At 36.5% G+C, this 22,525-nt stretch overlaps 1 protein-coding gene across 1 annotated transcript in view; it reads right to left on the bottom strand.

Moving 5' to 3' along the window:
* Nucleotides 1–421: 421 nt before the first annotated feature.
* The window catches only part of LOC129272795 (DNA-directed RNA polymerase II subunit RPB2), a gene marked incomplete at its 5' end in the record, with an annotated part of 28,928 nt that continues 6,824 nt past the window's right edge, over nucleotides 422–22,525 (bottom strand). The window contains 17 exons of the mRNA XM_064107240.1: nucleotides 422–3,145; nucleotides 3,813–4,008; nucleotides 4,773–4,933; nucleotides 6,554–6,775; nucleotides 7,766–7,855; nucleotides 8,645–8,773; nucleotides 9,446–9,567; nucleotides 9,739–9,830; nucleotides 10,190–10,455; nucleotides 10,950–11,112; nucleotides 11,891–12,045; nucleotides 13,747–13,858; nucleotides 16,386–16,525; nucleotides 17,713–17,856; nucleotides 18,566–18,688; nucleotides 19,313–19,496; nucleotides 21,484–21,680. Of these exons, the coding sequence (XP_063963310.1) occupies nucleotides 3,050–3,145; nucleotides 3,813–4,008; nucleotides 4,773–4,933; nucleotides 6,554–6,775; nucleotides 7,766–7,855; nucleotides 8,645–8,773; nucleotides 9,446–9,567; nucleotides 9,739–9,830; nucleotides 10,190–10,455; nucleotides 10,950–11,112; nucleotides 11,891–12,045; nucleotides 13,747–13,858; nucleotides 16,386–16,525; nucleotides 17,713–17,856; nucleotides 18,566–18,688; nucleotides 19,313–19,496; nucleotides 21,484–21,680 (2,592 nt within the window). The remainder of the gene's footprint in view (nucleotides 3,146–3,812; nucleotides 4,009–4,772; nucleotides 4,934–6,553; nucleotides 6,776–7,765; nucleotides 7,856–8,644; nucleotides 8,774–9,445; nucleotides 9,568–9,738; nucleotides 9,831–10,189; nucleotides 10,456–10,949; nucleotides 11,113–11,890; nucleotides 12,046–13,746; nucleotides 13,859–16,385; nucleotides 16,526–17,712; nucleotides 17,857–18,565; nucleotides 18,689–19,312; nucleotides 19,497–21,483; nucleotides 21,681–22,525) is intronic.

Here is a 22,525-nt window from a genome sequence, read left to right on the forward strand (position 1 = left end):
GCCACATACAGGGGCAGCACCACAGGAAATGGGCATGGATGTGACTGCTCCCCCCTACAATTTTATAAGAAACGATAAAAAAAAAGGGAGAAAGAAAAAAAAAGAGAAAAGGGAAGAAAGGGCCAAGAGTAGTATAAAAATGAGAGTTCCAAGTTGTGTAATTCTGTTACCACCCATAATTTAACTGAGAAAAATATGACGTCTCATTTAGGTTATTTTGTCCCCTCTATCAAAACTTCCTTCACTGCCCCTGATCACATAAACATTCAACTGAAAACATTATTTCCCTGATCATGACTTTGATATCATAAACAACACACGCAAAGTGAATATATATTTTTTTTACAAAGCATCACTTTAATTGAATTCACTTTTTCACTTAGCAATAAAATGAAATGGTGAACTGAAACACAAAACAGTATTTACAATTTCTGAAAAATATCATATATTTATGGATGTTTCAAGCATAAAGCCCTAAGACAGACACAAATGAAAAGCGTATTTCTGAACAATGCAATTAAAGACATCCATGCACAATTATATTTTGAGATTTGTTTTCACTTAGCGGGGACGAGACAAACTCTCCCATGCAAAGTTTGAAATTCAGGTGGGGGAATATGTCCTCTTGTTCCCCCCCCCACCTCCCACAGTCACCCATGAAGATCTTGATTATCAAAATTACAAATTACAAGTTAAAAGAAGAAAATAAAGACAGTTATTGTTCAAGGGCACCATACATCTACATCCATGTTTATTCTTGAACCTATTGGAAAAAACAATAATTCACATTCTTTAAAAGATGCTGGTGATTCATACTACTTCTGAAAACTCCCAATATGTTGTTGCTCACAAATCTTACATACCTGGTACATAAAATTTATCATTCATGATAACTCTGATAGTTAGACTGTTAAACAGCCAATCATAATCAAAGTTAGCATGGAATTACCATTGATGAAAAATGTACTATTACAGTAAGTTTAATGCTAAGGGGATCTGATCAAGACAAACCTTATGATTGGTCCACTATCTGATTTTGGAACAAATTGCATTTTGCTTATTTCCTGAAAAAATCTGAATGAAAATGATCTTTTTATTTGAGGTTCAAATCAACTGTAAGTATACTAGTATAACAATTGGGTGAATGCAAGCCTTTATTTTGGAGTAAAGACCAAGTAGCTTTCATGTCGTAGCCAATCTTACAATTGTAATGACATCATTACAACTAGATATTACATTTGCTATTATTATAATAAGGATTGTGAGCATAGTCAGAGATTTGAACAAAAGTGTTCATATAATGATTTAGAACTTTGAACAGAAACATGATCCATGTCTCAATATTTGCATCAAATTCTACCATTTTATTCCAAAATGACATCCCAGACCAATTGTAAGGTTTGCAGTACCCTAAAGGCATTTCCTTGAAATGAATAATACTGTGGATGCTTAATCAATTTCTATTTCATGGAACATTCAACATTTTAATAATTTTTCATAAAAATCTGTAACATTTCAGAGAAGATACCACAGACCTTGCATCCAATCAATACACTCTACAAATTCTACATATAGATCAGGATCTTGTTTCATAACGACTTGTTGTAATAACAAATTCACAATTTCTCTAACAAATTTACTCTAGCCAATCAGATTGAAGGATTTCTGTGGCTTTTAGCTGTTATTGCAAATTTGTTATCACAAAAAGTTTTATGAAAAGGGGCCCCAGGGTCCCTTAACACAAAAGTTAGCAATTAATCGTATACATGATTTTCACATATTGTAGTCAATGCAATCAACTGTAGAAAAATGTACTACGATCATTGTCAAGTTTTGTGATACAGGCCTCAGATTGCCATCCAGAATGCCATTAGTAATGCAATTGTACTGTTCTATCTACTGGTATGTTACCAAAAGCCATAGTTTTGTTGACAACAGAGCCTGCTCAACTGCATCATGTTTTTACAAACTACTATCAAAGCAATATACTATCATTGCAAATATGATATGCTCACCTGACAACTTTAAGTGATGAAATTTATGATAGGGGTTATTTGCGATTTCAAAATAAATCCCAAGTACAGGTATTCAGGAGATGGTTTGGTTTTAAAAAAAAAATTATCATGGATGCAAGGAATCATAGTATAAAAATGGTGATAGAAATAATATCTATACACTTTTCGCAGTGGTCGAGAAAATGCATTCTATTCAATTTCAATGCGATAAAAGGTATTTTTGTGAAATGATGCTGCAAACCATGATAAACCACAGAAAGGCTTTGGATGTAAAATATGGTAGTTGTTGCCTATAGTAAGACTAGGATGTAAACCATAGTAGACCTGGGAGTTTAAGGGTACATACCATTGCAGAGTGTAAATAAATGGTAAGATCGAAATAAAAAACCAGGCAAATGTGATCAGGGCTATGGTAAACTTAGGATGTAAACCATGTAAAACCTTAGCCATAAATCATGATTAACATTGGATGTAAACAATAATAAATCTTAGGTGTAAACAAATGTAAACCTTAGGTATAAGCCATGTTCCATCTTAAGATTTAGACTATGAATGTAACCATAGTAGACCTTAGAAGTAAACCATAATAGTCCTAGGATGCAAACAATGTGAATTCTCTGATAAACCATGCTATACATTGAATGTAAAAATTAGGTAAAACTTGGAAGGTAAATTATCGTAAACTAGAGTATAAACCCCATTTAATCTTGGATACACCAAGCACGTATACCATGGTAACCCTTGGATGTTAACCATATTTAACCTTGTATTTAAACCATGATTAATATTAGATGTAAATTCGTTGTACAACTCGGATGTAAACACATTGCAAAACTAGGATGTAAACCATAGTAAACTTGGGTATAAACCATATTTAATCCTGGATATAAAATGTGAATGTAACACATGGTAAGCCTGGCTGTAAACTGTGGTAAAACTTGGATGTAAATCATGGTAAACATGCAGTGTAAATCATGTTTAATCATGAATGTAAACAATGGTAAACGTTTTTTTCAGAATATAGGCCAGTGAATTTATGCAGGAAGGACCATCATGCGAGGGGCGATACACATTGACATGAGCTCTTGGAAGAGAAGCTTGCAGGCGTAGGGCAAACGGACTTGAGAGATCTGAAATGGAATGGAAGAAAGAATTTTCATGAAAGTTATCTGTGCCGTAGACAGAAAATGTTTGCAGCTATGTTATTACTTTGTTAATTTGTACTTTGAATTTGATACACCCAAATATTAAGATTAATGTCATGCCTGTATGCATACCTGGACAAAGTTAAGTTCTTTAGTTATCATGATAATGAAAAGGGACGGACGGACAGACAACCTGAACACATAATGCCACCAGCAAACACTAATGGAGGTTGAACGTATATAAATCTTTTGAGATATGAGGCATTTATGACCACCTAGACATGCCCTTTTCTTTAGTATTTCAATAACTAACTAAATTACATGTTCTACATGTATATGCAAATAGTGCATGACATCACAGACTCGAAAACATCATTGATAATCTTGTCTGATTAATGGAACTTTCTCTCAGAAAATAACTGCCAACTCCCTGAAATAAAAAATAGGGAAAATGATTTTTAATAAACGTCAAAACAGGGGTATACACTAAAATATTAATATGAACTAAAAACAATAGGAAAAAGGTTGTCAACAGTGATATTTGATCTTTATCTCCCCCTCTCCCCTTCTGTAAATTTAGGATTTTCATTCGAAAAAGGGAAAGTTGAAAAGGTGAAAACGAAGACATTCTACTTATGTGCTATTTGCGTACCTGTGTCTTGTTTTTGCACCCTCTGCACTCAAAGGTGTTGTTCCTCAAATTGGCAATGGCCATGAGACCACAGAAATTACAGACGTGAACCCGATAAGGATCTGAAACCTCAAACAGACGTTCGCGCAGGAACTGAGCGGCACCATGGGAGATCTGGCAATCACGTTCCATCTCACCGAATCGAAGACCGCCATCACTGAAAAGAAAATAGAAAGTTATGTCATGAAACTGGTAAAGATCTCTGTATTTCTTCTCATAATTGGCTCTAGTGCATGGTAACACTACAGAATAAATGAAATACTATGTAATCAAAACCTCAAAATCTTTTTTATATATTCATTAATCTATTCATTCATCAATTTAATCATCCTCCAATGCAATAATAAATCTTTTTACACATTTATTTATTCATCTTTCTATCCTTTCACATATTTGTATACTCATTCATCCATTCCATAACCTAAATAAATCTATTCCATAAAACATATGATATAACTATTGAAGTTTTCATGGGAGAGAAATACCAATGTAGAGGCTTCAACATACAGTCCAACCTCTCTCATCCAGCCATCATTTATTTCAATATCTCTATTATTCAGACGCACACTTGCCAATTTTTTTTAAATATGATAATTACATGGGGGAAATGGGATTTCAACCTAAAATCAACATTCCTACACAACCTCACATAAATGACAATATTTTCTAATATAATTAACATTCAACCACATGAAATTTTTAGAAAAAATACTGTGTGTATTCTATTATTGGATCCCCATATCTAATCTGACCAATTCCCTATACTGATCACTGTTGATTGCAACGTGTGCGGATAATCATTCATCTCTCTTTGACCTGTGTTTGGTCCTGGAAATGACCACCCAAAATCTAATTTCGGCAAGTATCTTTCTGCCATCTTGAGGATACCATATCCTTTCCGAGTAAAAACTATCCACACACCGTGATCTTCCTTCCATGGGCTGTCTGTTGAGGATCTGTACAGGTCCTCTGGCTCTGGAGTGTATCTTGTCATCAACCATATGCTTCAATCGTTGGTAATAGGTGGGACCAAGGAAGATCTGTGTGCTGATCTTACGTCCGGTGAACCCACAGAAGAGAACCTACACGAGAAACAATTAACAAAACAAGCGAACTCATTCACAAGTGAGAAAGCAAATCGATTGCGTAAATTACTAGAAAATACTGCAAAACCGAACAGAATGAATTTTCACCCAAAGAAATAAGACACAAGTGTCCTTTCTCATATTTGTATTTGTACCGGCTCTTCTTCTGTTACCTTCACTATGACTTGATTGAATAATAACTAATAAATGACAAGAATGATAATATTAATAATAAATATGATTTATAAGGTGCCAATTCCAATTTCATTTCAAGCTGAGTTATTGCAAAGAATTCTGTCTAGCCCCATACACTGATTTCATAGATCTATCTCTGATATTTCATTGAAAAGGTACCACTGCCAGGAGACAATCTGCCTCTCCAAAGGATATATGAATGCTAACTAATATCTCTACTCTGCTTTCTCACAGAGTTTCAAGTCTGACTATTTTCCAACTAACATATGGCTTATTTTAACGCATGAAACACAAGCAAAAATACTCTGAGCACGATCGGACTAAAGCAGTGATGCAAAAAAAAAAAAATACTGACATATGCAGCTGGGAATACAAGTGTGAAGACTTAAATTCCTGTGAAACGTAACAACCTGGGGGTGTTTCACAAAGCTTTGGTTGTGACGAGTGGCACACAAAATGGAGTTGCATGTGGTATGTAACACATCACCCCAATGGTCATGGTGAGCATGCTACTGTACATTAATCAATGAGATTGCACCTTTATTATCATGTGCCCATCGGCATTTAAGTATGACTACAAGTCACACTTAACTCTAAATAGACTGGGCTATTTCGATGCCTAAAAAGACTGGGGGGCAGCCCCCCCCCTTATGATCTCGTAATCGCGATGAAAATTGGTAAGCGCGTTAACCATGGCATAATCTACAAAATTATACGATCAAAGTTGCGAAAAATCTCATTGCTAATTAATCATGCTGATTTATGAGTAAAATCCAAAGTTTGCTTGAATTAACTAAATAATGCCCCTAAAATGCTATTTTTTGGTACACAGGCTCTATTATAGGGATCTGATCAAATGTACTTTCAAAAATTTCAACATCACATTTATTTTATGTATTATTGTTTTCTAAATTTCTTATGTATTTCTCTGTTTTTCAACTTTTTGTTTTTTCAATGGAAATTGTCGGGGAATTTATTTTGACCATAAACAACATGGAATTAATTGATTTTAATCATTAAAAGGAACGTAATGATACATTTATGAATTTTGGCTAAAAACACTATTTGCATTGGATTTGTAGACGAATTCACGTTTTTGAGCAATTTGGGGTCTGCATGCACTTACGAAATGTCGCGTAATTTCGGAACCATGTACCCGGGGATCGCAATTTTGGTCTCAAAAGTTGCGTGAGACTTGAAAGTAAAAAGCCAGTGAGCAACAGTCAAGAAATTTTGTGCAGCGGATTTATCGCAAAAAATGTTAAGGGGGGGGGGGGCTGAATCAGCCCCCCCCCCCTCTTCTTAGGGTTAATCAATAAAATTGCATGTTTATTATCATGTGCCTGACATTTAAGTATGACTTCAAGTCACACTTAACTCTTAGTGAACCCCCCCCCCACTCTGTTCTTTCCAAATTCCTACCTCATTTCCTCTTTGGTGGTAGCCGTACTCGTGGAGGAGATTAGAGATCTTCTGGACGTTGACGGAGTCGTTGAAGGGCGTGGCATCTCCGATCTCACCCTTGTTGGACGACACCTTACCCTGTAGACACTCGATTAAATGACCGATGGTCATACGGGATGGGATAGCGTGGGGGTTGATGATGATGTCTGGAGTGATTCCCTCACAGGTGAATGGCATATCCTACAGATGAATAGGAAACAATCAAACAATAATATACGGCAAGTTCCCAATCGGCTGTACATGGGTTATTTTCCGTTAACTGTGTAAAAGCCAAATCTACATCCTCGATCACATAATTAGAATGTCCAAATTGTTTCTCCAATCTTTACAAAATCATTGATGAATGTTTATTTGCTCATGGCATGTCACAAATCTTATATCTTATGTTTACTGTGCAATTTTCTCATGCTTTAATAAAGAGGAAATCCATTTTTGTTATCATTCCCAGTAAGTGATGAATGATTTGAATTTCAATGAGGTGATAAATCAAACTTATACTCTAAGAGATTGGTGTCAAAATCTACAATTTAACCACAACGTTAAAACAGGTTTTAAAATTAATTGGAGTTCAGAATATGGGCCATACAAGTGAGAAATAATATTGGTTCATGGTAATATCTACTTGAGGGAGTACAGTGTCTGTCGGCATTCTTCTTCATCAGTTTAAAAAACTTGATTTTACACTCTGAGCCAAAACAACACAGTGACCAAGCCAGAATTATGGGCTCACTGGACCATTTAATAATAATAATAGTTACATTTATATAGCGCTTCATACGCTGGTTTCGAAGCACTTTACATTGTTTATTATTACCCCTGTCATAGGATCCATCACTGTTCCACACATTAAGTGCACATCTCCACTCCCTAGGGAGTATCCTGGCCACGCAACTGTTCATTGGTGCATACTTGGCAATCAAATCACATTCACATTCACATCCTACCGGGTACCCATTTAACACCTGGGTGGAGAGTGACAAACATGGATGAGTGCCTTGCCAAAGGACATTAGGGTTGGGTGGGATTCAAACCCTCGACCATTGGTTTAAGAGTCAAGCGACTGGACCACTACACTTCCTTTTCATTTTGTTCCGACAGTTGAGCATACAGAAGAGTGTAATTTACTATCAAAGAATCCTAACTGGGTCTATATGTTGTGACCCTACTCACCTCTACTCTATACTTGATTCCACATGTTCCTTTCTGACCGTGACGACTGGCAAACTTATCTCCTATCTGAGGTGTTCTCACAGATCTTACCTACAACATGATGAAAACAAGAAAAAATTATTTAATGAAAATGAAGAAAGAAAATCCATATTTTAGTGATCAAAACTGAAATCAGAAATAAAAATCCTCCAAAAATTAATTTTGCCCCATTGATCGTGGGCCCGGCAGAAACTGAGCACGCGACAGATTGACGTAGCATATCCCTTCAATTGTTGAATCCCAAACAGGGTAGCAGCAACTCCCATCTTTTGCTCTGACGCAGCCGGGGCTTAAACTCCTGACCTTCCGGTTGTGAGGAGGATGCTCTACCCACTGAGCCAAGCAGACAAGAAGAAGACTCTAAGCAATCGACAAAAATGCAGCATAATCACCCTAGCTTTAGCAGAGCAGCTGTTTGGCGCATCTGTGTCTTAAAGAATAAATTTCCACCAGGTTTCCATTTAGCTCAATGGGGTTGAGTGCAGCGCAATATGGATAAATTTGTCACTGAAGAAATTTAAATTATACAGTAGGATTCGGACCCATGTCCCTCTGATTAAAGGATGGGAGTCAGATCCACTACACCATGAAGCCCTCCACATATGCTCTGGAAAGTATTGATCTAGGCTAAATGTCTAGTAAAAATTCATATTATTACATCAAAACTTGTATCACAAATTTTACCATCAAAATAACACTGTATCTGGAGAATTGATTCGTATTATCATATTTCACTGTTTTTTTTTTACTGTACATACAATTAGATCATATTGGTTGCAATCAATGTTATATGGGAAAGCTGAAAATACTGCTACACACACAACAGTTTTAAACACTGACCTTGATCTTACAGAACTTGTAGCCATCTTGATTTATGCTAACCATGACCTGATCAATGATGCCAGTCTCACTAGATCTCATGAAAGTACTGCAATCTCGCTTGGTGAAGCGTCGACTTGTACCTTCAAGCTGAGGTCAATTACAGAGAAAATGAGATGAAATATGTTTTTAGGAAAGAGAGCATGAGCTTTGTTGAAAATTTTGTTTTATTTCATCTAACGGGAAATTTGAAGAAGTAGCACTATTTTAATTCATTCCATAATCATAGTGGAGTATTACCACCTTCAACAGCATTAACAGCAGTAATAGCATCATCATGATAATCAGCATCCTCTGCTGTCTCCACATTATCATCATCAGCAGCATCATCATTTTCATTAAAACCACTATGAAGATCATCATTACATTCATTATCATCTAATCAACATCACAATCGTCCTTTTTATCAACCACTACAAAATCATCATCATCCTCATCACAATCATCATCACCATCCTCATCATCATCACCATCATCATCATCACCACAATCATCATCATTATAGTCATCATCATCATCTTCATCATCATCATCATCATCATTACCACCATTATCATCACCATCATCACCATCATCACCACTATCACCATCATCATCATATCATCATCATCATCATCATCACCATCATCATCATCATCATCACCACTATCATCACCATCATCATTATCACCATCATGACCACCACCACCACCATTATTTCTAATGTCCTCAAGCAGGACCACCATTACAACCCGCCTCCCCCTCACATCATTATTATCATACCTCATCTTCATTTTCCGGTAGGGTGCATGTCTTGCCAATGATGACATCATCACCAGACACCCTGGTACCTGGAGGAATGATTCCATCTTCTTCTAGCTTGTCATAAACTGCATTCCGCATTCCTAAAACAAATGATATAGAAATAAATGTCCATTCAGAGATCTCCATATCTTCAACAATTTTAGTGATATGCACGAATATTAAGTTTTATCACAAGGATTTTGCAGATTCTCTTGTTACAGTGAAACCATTTCATCTAATGCACTAAATGCAATAAATCATAAAAACCTTACCTTGGCACGTTTCCCTAGATGGTTTCTCAAACAGCTCATCTTTGTCAACTGACTTGGATTCAGAATCTTTGTAAGACCGATAGAAAACAGATCTGAAACAGAAGCAAATTCAAAACATTCAAGTCAAACATGACTGCAATTAGAATGACTCCCGTCGTAAAATATACAGCTAAAATGGAAAAGACGCTATATAAATCCTATGTATTATTTATCATTATCATTAACAGTGGCTATAACTTTAAGAAGTTATCATGTATTCTTTTTCTAATTCTCAAATTCTAGAAAAATATTTAGAATGGATTCTAAGTTTAGTGGCTCTTACTTTTGGATGGTACTTTACCTAGGTTCTTGCACATTCAAAGACTGAGGATTGGTGGAAGTTAGGCAACTAGTGTACTTTTGTACCACACACGTAATACAGCTTGACCTTCTAAAGGTCAAATGGCCTCACCTGAAGAAGCCTCTATCGATGGCGCTGGCATTCAGGATGACAGAATCTTCCTGGTTGTATCCTGTATAGGAGGCAATGGCAACCACCGAGTTGATCCCAGCAGGCAGTTCCCTGAAGCGAAGGTACTCCATGGATCGGGTGGTGGTGAGGGGCTTCTGGGGATAGTATAGCACGTGGGCCAGGGTATCCATACGTACGTGATAGTTGGTGATGTAGACACCCATGGCTTGCTTACCCATAGCAGACTGGTAGGTGTTACGGGGAGACTGGGTGGAAAGAGACACAAGTGGGATAGGAATTGAAATATAAGTTACAAGGAACCAAAGGAAAAGCTAATAGAAACATACATTTTTCATCCTTTATTTTTGGCCGTCTGAAAGTTGTAAATCAGGATGCTGGCCAGGTATGCAAGATTGATTGTATGTATCAAAGTTATTAGAGACCTACCTGATTGTGATCAGTGAATGGAATGATAAGAAGCGCAGACATCGAAGATCATAGCTGGATGAATCTAACTGAGGGAGTAGGTTGCACAGTACACTATTTGATCAACAGATTGATTGTAACTATACAAGATTAATTGTATCTATCAGAGTTGACCTACCTTATCATGATCAGGGAATGGAATGATAGAAGCGCAGACACCCAAGATCATGGATGGATGAATCTCACTGAGGGAGTAGGTTGCACAGTACACTATTTGATCAAAAGATTGATTGTAACTATACAAGATTAATTGTATCTATCAAAGTTGACCTACCTGATTGTGATCAGGGAATGGAATGATAGAAGCGCAGACGCCCAAGATCATGGATGGATGAATCTCGCAATGGGTGTAGGTTGAACAGTACCCCATGCCTTTCTCCTGAAGATCATCGGGTGTCATCGCCAACATGACAGTCTCCTCCTCCATGGTGTCGCAACTGTATGGGGAAATACAGAAATACGAAGGATGATTTCATTTGTATTCCATCATTGTCATAGTGATTTCAATCCATTTATGACATGGTTTGCACCAGGTTGACCACATCTGGGAAACCACTAAGAGGTTCACCAAAAATTAATCTTGATTAAACTTGACACTCAAAAATGCTCATGCATACCTGCAATTGTATTATATACAAATAATGCACAAGTTGAGTGCACTGCACTTCTACAAAGTTTACATTAAATGAGAAGCACAAGTGCAGAGTGCTTTTGCATAACATTCTAAAAATCCAAGACGTCGCCACTCCCATTAATAAATACATGTAACCTGTGCCTTATATGGTTCATAAAACAGGCCAGCAGTATAAATATATCGTGGATTTTTTTTTTAACCCTTCCAAATTTCATGGATCGTACAGACGAGGCCAACATCTGCTATCTAATAAAATATCACAAGCCTAGGGATGGCATTAAGTATGATACATACCTTAGTGAACACAACGTCCATGAAAGACTGCATTTATTGTGTCTCATTATTCATGCGCTATAGGAGAAATGATGGTGCATTTAAAATGCATAGCAGGGAGGTTGTGTAAAATGGGTGCATCAAAACATGTCTTGAAATATACATTCACTATATGCTTTTTGCTTTTAACCTGTTTTATAAAATAAATCAATACCCAAGATGCCTGAATCTCAATCAGCATCCCAAACTTTAACCTGCTATATTTCTAGCATTGTTAGTTCGTCCAGGATCTAGTATGACATTCTAACCTGTAATTGTTGTATTCTCTCTCTTTCAGCATGCTAACATGGCGTTTCTTGAGCAACAACTTCTGGTTCTCGACGATCAAGAGAGGGCGACATATCCTGCCAGCGTCAGTGAAGATGCGGATCTCTCTCTCCCTGATGTCTCTTACCATGGATACCTAAATAAAAAATAATAATTTTTTTTTATGGCTTCCACAATAAATAGAAATTCCCTATGCACAACCTATGTAGCCTGAGCCAGGCAACTATCTTACTTTGTGACATGCTGTCAGACAGGTTTTTTTTTCTCTTAAGTGGAGTACCATGGTTAAGTGGTCAAATGGCGTGATACTAGACACTTATAAGTCTGAGGTTCGATCCTCAGCCAAGGCACTTATTTATGCCTGTGAGCAAGACATTCAATCAACAGTGCTTTTTTTATCTTACGTATAAATAAATAGAAATGCTCTATGCATTCTTGGTAACTATGCGCTTTCTTTTTAAGTCTTTCAAGTCTTGGAAAAGGGGTCATCACGAGGTCATAACAATTTTTTGTGATTTCACTTTGGCTAAGATATCAGCATTGTTCAGGACTGTGTGTACAAACAGCCATTTGCATGATACTTGGTAATATAAATTTGATCAGAGTTCAGTTGCAACACATTTGGTCATGAAAACAATAAAATATGGAAGAATAAAATGTGAAATGAAATATGAAATGTATAAAGATATTTATAGTTTCTTATATACAATGTTTGAATGCTTTCTACCAAACTTATGCAAATGATTTTGACATTCATACATATTAACAACACAATTACAAAAAAAAAAATCATAATTTAGTATTATAAATCACAAAACGATGAATAGGGACATCCTTTTCATCCCTCCCTACTTAAAACTTAGTATGAAAAAAATAGGAATTAATAAGATTATCTTCAGAGCTGCCATAGTAAAATGTCAGAGAAAAATTTAGGCTCATGTTGTAGCACTTCATATTCTAGACATTTGTAAGGTCTTTTGTAGCTTTACAAACAGCTTTATTAAACAAGATCAAATTTTGCTGGGGGTGTCATGATTAATGGTTAAGATTCTCGTCTTCCAATCTGAGAGACAAGGGTTCAATTCCCAGCCATGGCGTGTTTTCCTTCAGCAAGAAAATTACCCACATTGTGCTGCATTTAACCCAGGTGAGGTAAATTGGTACCGGCAGGAAGTAATTCCTAAAAAAGCTGTGAGCACTGGAATCGGAAGACTAGCTTAGCTGGGGTAATATAGGAGTGCCTTGAGCACCTAACTAGGTGGATACGTGTGCTATACAAATCTTATATTATTTTTAACAGAACCAAGTCTTCAAATTTTACAACAGCCACTCTCTCGCCAATCCAATTAAAGGGATAGTTCATACTTACAAAAAGTCATCATAAAAATAGCAGAAAAATGATTGATAAAGTTTTGAGGAAAATCAACCAAAGATAAAGAAAGTTACTAGAATTTTATCATTTATTTGTGATGTCATATGCAAGCAGCTTCCAGTAAAAAAAAAATTTAATGTAATTTTCTCAAAAAAATTAAAATGTCTTTTATTGTACATGTACCTTCAGTATATCAACAGATAAATCATTTTCACATCCATTCCTGAAAGAATATTTTTGGGTCAACATGTTGAACTGTAAAAATATTAAAATTTATGCATGTAATATTACATGACGCATGGGGAAACTGCTCGTATATGACATTGCAATTAAAAAATAATAAAATTCTAATAACTTTCTTTATATTTATTGAATTTTCCTCACACCTTCAATAATATTTTCATCATTTTTTCTGGCATTTTTACAACAAACTTCACGTCAGGGTGAACTTCCCCTGTAACTTACCTCTGATACAATGATATCCATCTGTCTACGAAGTTTCTTCAGGGTATTCATCAGCTGTTCAGGGTCTCTATGAATGCCAACCCAACAGCCATTTACAAAGATCTTGGTTGCCCTAAAAAACAAAAAACAAATAAAAATTACCCATATAGGCATCTAAGCTGGTCATTTACAAAAACTGTATTTCCTGAGTTTTCATGAATATCTTTAATGAGTTGGGTATATTATTTATATTTTGCTTGGTCTATCTGCAGGTTTTGACTTTGTATGCTCTATCTGCAGGTTTTGACTTTGTATGCAAAGATGCAGAGGTGTATCCCGGCATCTTGAGATGCGTAGGAAGGGCTACACGTCATATTGGCCCTATCAGCAACGGTATACATCATAATGTTAATGAAGATAGAAAGGCTCTGGATATGCATCTCAAGGGATGTGACCTTATAATTACGTCACAATCATTAAGCTCTAGATGTCTGATTTGGATTATGATTAGAATACTGACTGACTCTTCTAGGGGAATATACTGCCCTTAATAGAACCATACTGCCCTTGTCTAAAGACTCAGCGATTATGATTCTGTTGTGGGCAATATCTTTGATGTTACCCTCAAGGCCAGTTAATATATCATTAATTTTGATAAGTAGCCAATAATTTCAAAGACAAATTGAAGTAAATTGCTCTCATTGGCCCAAATTCACACAGGAGGTTTTGACAACCCACGGTTGAGTCCATTGTTTATGCAGATTTCCTGTATAAATTACGCTTATTTTAACGTGTATATTAAACAAGTGGAATGCCACTGGCCGTCTCACCTGCATCACGCGATTCAATGTAGCAGCAGTGCTAAATTTGAAATCTACTATAAAATAATTGTTCACAAAATAACACCATTCATATAATGATAAAATACTACGTTCATTGACATTTGACCTTGATCATGTGACCTAAAACTTGTTAGTGATACTTGACTACCCCTACATCCACATTTTATACACTACTGTATGTCTATAAACTTTGAAAATTATGACAGCAGTCTAATAATTACCTCTAAAATGGCCAAAGTTCAATGACCTAAGATGACCTTTGACTTTGGTCATGTGATCTGAGTTATAATGGTAATTCAAGAAATACCCCCAAAGTCCATTGGCCTTTGACCTTGGTCATGTGACCTGAAACTCGCACAAGATGTTCAGCTATATTTGGTTACTCTTTTGTCCATGTTTTATGAACTAGACCAATACACTTACAGAGATATGATGGTAATTCAACAAATACCCCAAACAGGGCCAAAGTTCATTGACCTTAAATGACCTTTGACCTTGGTCATGTGACCTGGAACTCGGACGGGATGGTTAAAGATACTTGATTACTCTTATGTCCAAGTTTCATGAATCAGATCTATAAACTTTCAAAGTTATGATAGTAATTCAATAGATACCCCCACATGGCCAAAGTTCATTGACCTTTGAGTTGGTCATGTGACCTGAAATTCACACAGGATGTTCAGTGATACTTGATTACTCCTATGTCCAAGTTTTATGAACTAGACCAATAACTTTCAAAGTTATGATGGTAATTCAACAAATACCCCCAATTTGGCCAAAGTTCATTGACCCTAATTGACCTTTGACCTAAATCATGTGACCCGAAACTTGCACAGGATGTTCAGTGATACTTGATTATTCTTATGTCCAAGTTTCATGAATCAGATCCATAAACTTTCAAAGTTATGATGGTAATTCAACAGATACCCCCAATTTGGCCAAAGTTCATTGACCCTAAATGACCTTTGACCTTGGTCATGTGACCTGAAACTCAGGTAGGATGTTCAGTAATACTTGATTAACCTTATGGCCAAGTTTCATGAACTAGGTCCATATATTTTCTAAGTTATGATGACATTTCAAACACTTAACCAGAGGTTAAGATTTTGATGTTGATTCCCCCAACATGGTCTTAGTTCATTGACCCTAAATGACCTTTGATCTTGGTCATGTGACCTGAAACTCAGGTAGGATGTTCAGTAATACTTGATTAACCTTATGGCCAAGTTTCATGAACTAGGTCCATATACTTTCTAAGTTATGCTGTCATTTCAAAAACTTAACCAGAGGTTAAGATTTGGTGTCGACGCCGCCGTCGTCGGAAAAGCGGCGCATATAGTCTTACTCTGCTATGCAGGTGAGACAAAAATGTCCAATGCTGATGCGCGCTTTTGTCAGAGTGCGCCAAATTGATGCCTGTTGCCATGGTTATCCACGCTATTTTATTCATGAGTCCACTGTTTTTAATTAATGAGTCCACTTTTCAAACAGTGGACTCATGAATAATATAGCGTGGATAACCACGGCAACTGGCATCCATTTCGCGCACTGTGACAAGAAAGCGCATCAACATTGGACATTGGAGGCGGTAAATAAGCGTAAATTATACAGGAGATCTGCAAAAGCCATGGACTCAACCGTGTGTTTTCAAAAACCTCCTTTGTGAATTTGGGCCATTTAGCTTCCATTTATCACCCCCCTCCCTCATATGATATTATCACAAGATGCTGGTTTTCAAATCTATAAGATCTTCGCAATCTGCTTTAATACAATTTCATGGTTTCTATGCAAACATAAATATCTTGACAATAATCTTACTCGTTGATGGCAGAGGGGGCTATTTCTTCCAAGTTTTCCATGCTCCACTCCTCCAAGAATTCCAGGATAGGACTGGGTTGTGAACCCACAGAGATGTAGGCCATCAAGGCAAGGTTCTTTACCAGACCTACAGCATGGCCCTAGTAATAACATCATTAAAGGTAAATGCTAGTTTTGGTAACGATATCAAAATGAGTTCGTACAGAATCCAATGAAATGACCACCAAAGTGTCTGTTTGTATAAATAAAACGTATGTGCCAAAAGATTCTGGAAGAAATTGTGTAATTGCTGAGAAATCAGCAAATAAGCACAGGATTCGGGTAGAGCGTCGGGCACGACATTCAAAGCAATAATTATACACTGTCCCACGTGCGCTTATCTGTGTTGGGGATCTTCAGTCTGAACATTTTTCAGCGTAGATTTCAAGATTTCACGAAGTTCAGTTTATGTAACTGTACCAGATCTAGATCCTCGATGATATTCTGACAATTAAGCCTTGTTTTACAGACTTTCTCATGAAATCAGTGTTTACTGCAACTACTGGAATTTCTCTTTAAATCATATGGGTGGGACAAGTCAATACTGACAAGACATATATGCTCCTGCAACATTTCGCAGGTCTTAATATCTCAGAGGGCATAGGATTAGAGTTAGGATTGTAATAGGGTTTTTGGTTTAGAATAATATTAAGATAAGGATTAGGGTTTATTTAGTTTCAGAAGTTTGGTTTTATGTTTGGCTTAACGTGCAGATTTTCTATCGGAGCAATTGTCGCCAGAGCAAACGTCATGGAACCCAGTTCAACAAGCAACATTTCACATAGGGAAATCGAAATAAAATACATGTTCACAAAGTGAAAACTCATGCAATGCATATCAAAAAGCAATGTCTGTTCACATTCATAAAAAGTCATAATATTTTTATATTTTTTTCATCTTCACGTTCACAAAAAACTTATTTTTTCATTTTTTAAAACTTTGGAATATTTCTTTTTTAAAAACATGCTAAAATTTACATGACTTTCTTATTGCTTGTCTGCTTTCTTTCAAAGTTTCACCATTCCTTTTTTTCATTTTTTTCATCTTCACATTCACAAAAAAATTATTTTTTAATTTTTTAAAACTTTGGAATATTTTTTTTTTTAAACATGCTAGAATTTACATAACTTTCTTATTGCTTGTCTGCTTTCTTTCAAAGTTTCACCATTCCTTTTTTACTTATTTTTATCCTCTCTCACTCACACAGCATTTTATGACCAAGGTTGGATTCACCTTTAACTGGATTCCTTTATGCAATATCATGTGCAATAAATCAAACCAAACCTACCTCTGGGGTCTCTGCAGGGCACACCATACCCCACTGTGTGTTGTGAAGCTGACGAGGGCGGGCTAACTTTCCATCACGTCCAACGGGAGAGTTGAGTCGCCGCAGATGCGAGAGAGTGGATACGAACGTTAATCTATTCAACACCTACACAAAAAGATATGAGAATTGATTATGAATTTTTACTGAATATTAACATTCTTGTTATTTTTCAGTAAATACATGTATCACTATGCTAAACTCTGAAAAATGTAATATAAATTGATTATACTACCTATCAGGATTATATTTCTTAACAATTAAATTATTTTATCAGAAATATCTGATGACACACTGCTTTTTCTTACCATTAATATGTGCTATCTAAGGCTGTTATATGGTGCCTTTTGTCCTGAATATTCAGTTTAGAGCACACTTTCTCCTAGATTTATGGTTTTTCCAAGGACAATGGACAAAATTTCAATAAACATGTTTTTTAAAGGTTTAGATAAGATAAGCAGTTATAGCTGTATTTGTTAGCATAAAACTGACCAAAGTGGACATATATTGCTATGTAAAGTGTCACTGACATCCAACTTGTGTAATTTTGCATCTACTTAGTAAAATAATTCCAGTTTGGCAAATCAATGTCATGACTACATTGGCACTCCAATGGTTGAGTGGTCTAAGACGTTGGTCTAGTAAACCAGAGGTCTTGGGTGCAAATCCCTTCCATGCTCCATTGATATTTTCTTTCACAGCAGTTTCAGGTGTTGTACTATTGGAGACAAATGAAAAACATACATTTTCAGTCTATTGAATAACTAAACAATGGATTAAAAACATTTTTCTTTATGAAGTTGATTTTATTACAAACCTGTGAAACACCAGCCCTGGCCTGATGGGCCTTCTTCTGGTCTCCCCAATTACCGGTGGCCAAGGAATACTTGAGACCGTCTGTGATGATCCTAGTCTTAATGGCAAGCTCCATGTTGAAGTCCTAATGAACAAACATACAAACATGGAGAATAGTGTGTCTGGACCGTTATCAGTGCTGTTACGAGCAAGGAGTGAAGCGCTCACCCTCCCCCCTCCCCCCCTCCCCCCCCCATGGCCGGGGGTCCAGGGTTTTACAACTTTTAGAAGGTTAAAACTATGAGCTAAAATCATCAAATGAGGGATAAATTTTGGAATGAAATAAATAACCTGACTGAGTTCATTTTTTATACATTTCTCAAGCAATTTAGGGGGGATTTAGGCTGGGCAGTGAAGTGCTTTTTTATGAGTGCCATGCTCTAATTCAGAGCACTGGACGGGCAAGCCAGGCATTGTCTAGCGTAGCTACAACACCGATGGATAAATCAGAATACAGTATGACAATTACATAAAAGTCAGCCTTGACGATTGTTAGATCTCTTCTAATTTTCAATATCCTGTCCAAAAGAAAAAGATGGGGACAAAAAAATTGAATATGTGACTTGAAAAATACTTCAGATCATCGGTTGACGATGGCATTTTAACATCTTGACTACTGAATTTTTTAGACATTGTAAAGAGATTATCTGTTTGTTTACCTTGGTAACAACCAAATGGCAAAAAGGGTATTTGTCCCAGGCCTACTTACCTTGCCCTTGTCAATGAATTTCTGAGCGTACATGCGGACTTCTTTGAGAAGATTCTTGAAGAGCCCTCTGAAGAGGAAGGCTAGGAGTGGACCAGCGAGATCCAATCGCTTGTTACCATAGTGATCACGATCATCTACCTCCCGACGACCAATAGTAGCCAGGAGTAATCTATGTACACAATATCTGAGCCAGATACAAGAGAAAAAAAATTAACCAAATGTTTCCTATTTTTCAATTTGTTGGAAGAAAATATTTGCAAATTTACAATTCAGAGGTCAATTTTAGCTGTAGCAAAGAAGTTTTGACCTACCGCAAGAAGATATACAGTGAGAGTACATGGAATAATTGTTGCACAAATTGCAAAATATATGACTGATCTGGTGACCCAAATAGAAATGAAATCGATAAGAAAATTTTTGCGATACCCATTAGTGATAAAATCTAGTTCTGGTGGGTGTTTCATAAAGCTGTTCGTAAGTTAAGAGCGACTTTAAGAACGACTGGTGAGCCTTTCTTGTGGTAAATGATATTCACCATTAAATGTTCATTGGTGGTTATTTAGTGCGTAAGAAAGGATCACCAGTCGTTCTTAAAGTCGCTCTTAACTTACGAACAGCTTTATGAAATGGCCCACAGGGCTCCATAACATGAAAGTATTGATTAATTACAATCTAGCAAAGGCAAATCAAATGTGCAGTGTTTAAATGCAAACTCACAACCAATCAGAAAGCAAATACTCTTTAAAATTTCCAATTGACTGGGAATTTAGGAAAGATGTGAAATGATTCAGACTTAAATAATGATTGGATGCTATTGTGGGAGTTGAGATAGCAAGCATATTTTACTGAACAGTCATTCAGAAATATCATCAAGAAACACACTGTAAAAAATATATAGAACAAAATATCTTCTGATCATCACCGTTATTGTGAGTTTTTCCTCCATCTTCATTGTCTGATCTTTAGACCATTACGAAAATACCCCATTTGAGGCGTCACCGCAGTTCGGATCGCAAACTGCGGTTTTAGACCCCATTTTTCATTTGAACATTTCCAAGCCCCGATAAACCCATCTTGGCCAGGTAATCCCCGTTGTCTCAATTTCACCTCCACAGGCCAGTAAAGCCAAGGACGAAATGATAAACAACAGCTGTGCTATTACGTAAGACTTCTCTGCCTGTAGAAGGACCTTCGGAATGAAATTATTGTATTCGATATTTAATAACGTTTCCAAAGGCATATTGTATTCAGACATCCAATATTAGTCCTTTTTCAATTTCAAACGAAGAAAATCGACCTCGAAATAAGGAAAATAAGCGAATAAAAATTACGGTATGCTTTGCATGCAGGGACCGCCCTCAGCGCTGCAATGCATCCCATAGTTTCTGTCCGTCCAGCAAGAAAATATGGGATGCATGCCGTTCACTCGAGCATTGATACAGTCCTAACGTTAAAAAAAAAAACAGCCAGACAGAAAGAAAGAAAGAAGGAAAGAAAGAAAGAAAGAAAGAAAGAAAGAAAGAAAGAAAGAAAGAAAGAAAGAAAGAAAGAAAGAAAGAAAGAAAGAAAGAAAGAAAGAAAGAAAGAAAGAAAGAAAGAAAGAAAGAAAGAAAGAAAGAAAGAAAGAAAGAAAGAAAGAAAGAAAGAAAGAAAGAAAGAAAGAAAGAAAGAAAGAAAGAAAGAAAGAAAGAAAGAAAGAAAGAAAGAAAGAAAGAAAGAAAGAGAGAAAGAAAGAAAGAAAGAAAGAAAGAAAGAAAGGAAGGAAGGAAGGAAGAAAAGAAGAAAGAAGAAAAAAGTTGCACTTCACCGCGTGTATACACGGAACTCCATAGCAGGCTCTTAGACACGTTGCAATCCATCGTGTGTGGCCCCCTGCTGTGACTGTATGTGCTGGGCTGTCGTGTTGTCTTAGGACCGAGGTCAAGAAACAGGTGTTTTGATACTTAAATTGCAGTTCGGGCTTATAGTACTTGGAGAAGAGAATTGGTGAAAAAGAAACTGGGGTATAGTGTTCTCAAATGGAGGTTTTTCGTCATGCTAAATTTTGCTTTTTATAAATTCAGTCCTACCACTTGCTTTTTTTTGTCTCAGTACACCATTCACACAATGAACATACATGTATATGGCAGCATGAATATATTACTTCATGGACATTATCCAAGCAGACTTACCCAAGGAAGTATGCTTTCTTGGTTTCACAGAAGTCGCTGACACCAACGTGAGGCAACATTTCTTTCTGCAGGATCTCCCTAGCGTACTTGATACGTCTTTCCTTGGTGACACCGGGTCGCGCTCCACGGGCTCCAATGAAGTTCAGAGCAACACTCTGCTCCTGGATGACAAATGCCTCGTCCAAAGAAGGTTTGACCTACCGCAAGAAGATATACTGTGAGAGTACATGGAATAATTTTGCTTATGAAATTTGATTAGCATATTTGGTCTTTAGAAAAAAGCTCTCAACTATGTTTTCTACAGTCCTATGTAATCTAATCCGCTACACAAAAGACTTTTTGTGTAGCAGCCGGGGTAATAATAACATTATCATGTTAAGCAGGGCCCGCTGGTAGAACAGTTTTCAGAACTGAAGTGGCTTCCATGGGTAAAATATGACGTTATCATTATTATTTGTCTTTTAAAAAAGGTGAAGCAAATTGCGATAGCGAAAACATACGCTGTATTACAATGTATGAGTATTTCTGATAATTGCTTCATTGATTTTTATATCAACACAGCATCAAACTTGAAATGAAGCTGTTCCTGAAACAAATCTCTTTCTGTGTTGAGCTATCAATAATGTGACTTGGATAATTTTGTATGTTGAACATAAGGAAGACAATCTAAATCATTAAATTTAAAATCACCTACAGTACACCCCAGTGAAATATTGCCTGCACTGATGATCCATATGGGCTTCCCATAGAAAATCAACTCATCATTTTCTCGGAACCAATGCTATTTTGTCTAAATTATGTCATGAAAACTAATTTAGATGGAATGTGGTAGCATTCCCACATGTGCATACAGGAAATTGTATTCTGCGCTACCATCTTCCATGTTACCATGATAAATATGTCATCTTTGTCACTAACCCTCCCAAGAAGATTTCAGTGAGAAAAGATACATTTTAAGATAAACATGTGCAAACATAATTTTGGAGGAAATAAAAGAAGTCAATTAAATGTTATTCTTTGAAGTCTAAGTAATCGGATGAGG

Source organism: Lytechinus pictus, chromosome 12 (genome assembly GCF_037042905.1).
Source record: "Lytechinus pictus isolate F3 Inbred chromosome 12, Lp3.0, whole genome shotgun sequence".
Classification (NCBI taxonomy): Eukaryota; Metazoa; Echinodermata; class Echinoidea; order Temnopleuroida; family Toxopneustidae; genus Lytechinus; species Lytechinus pictus.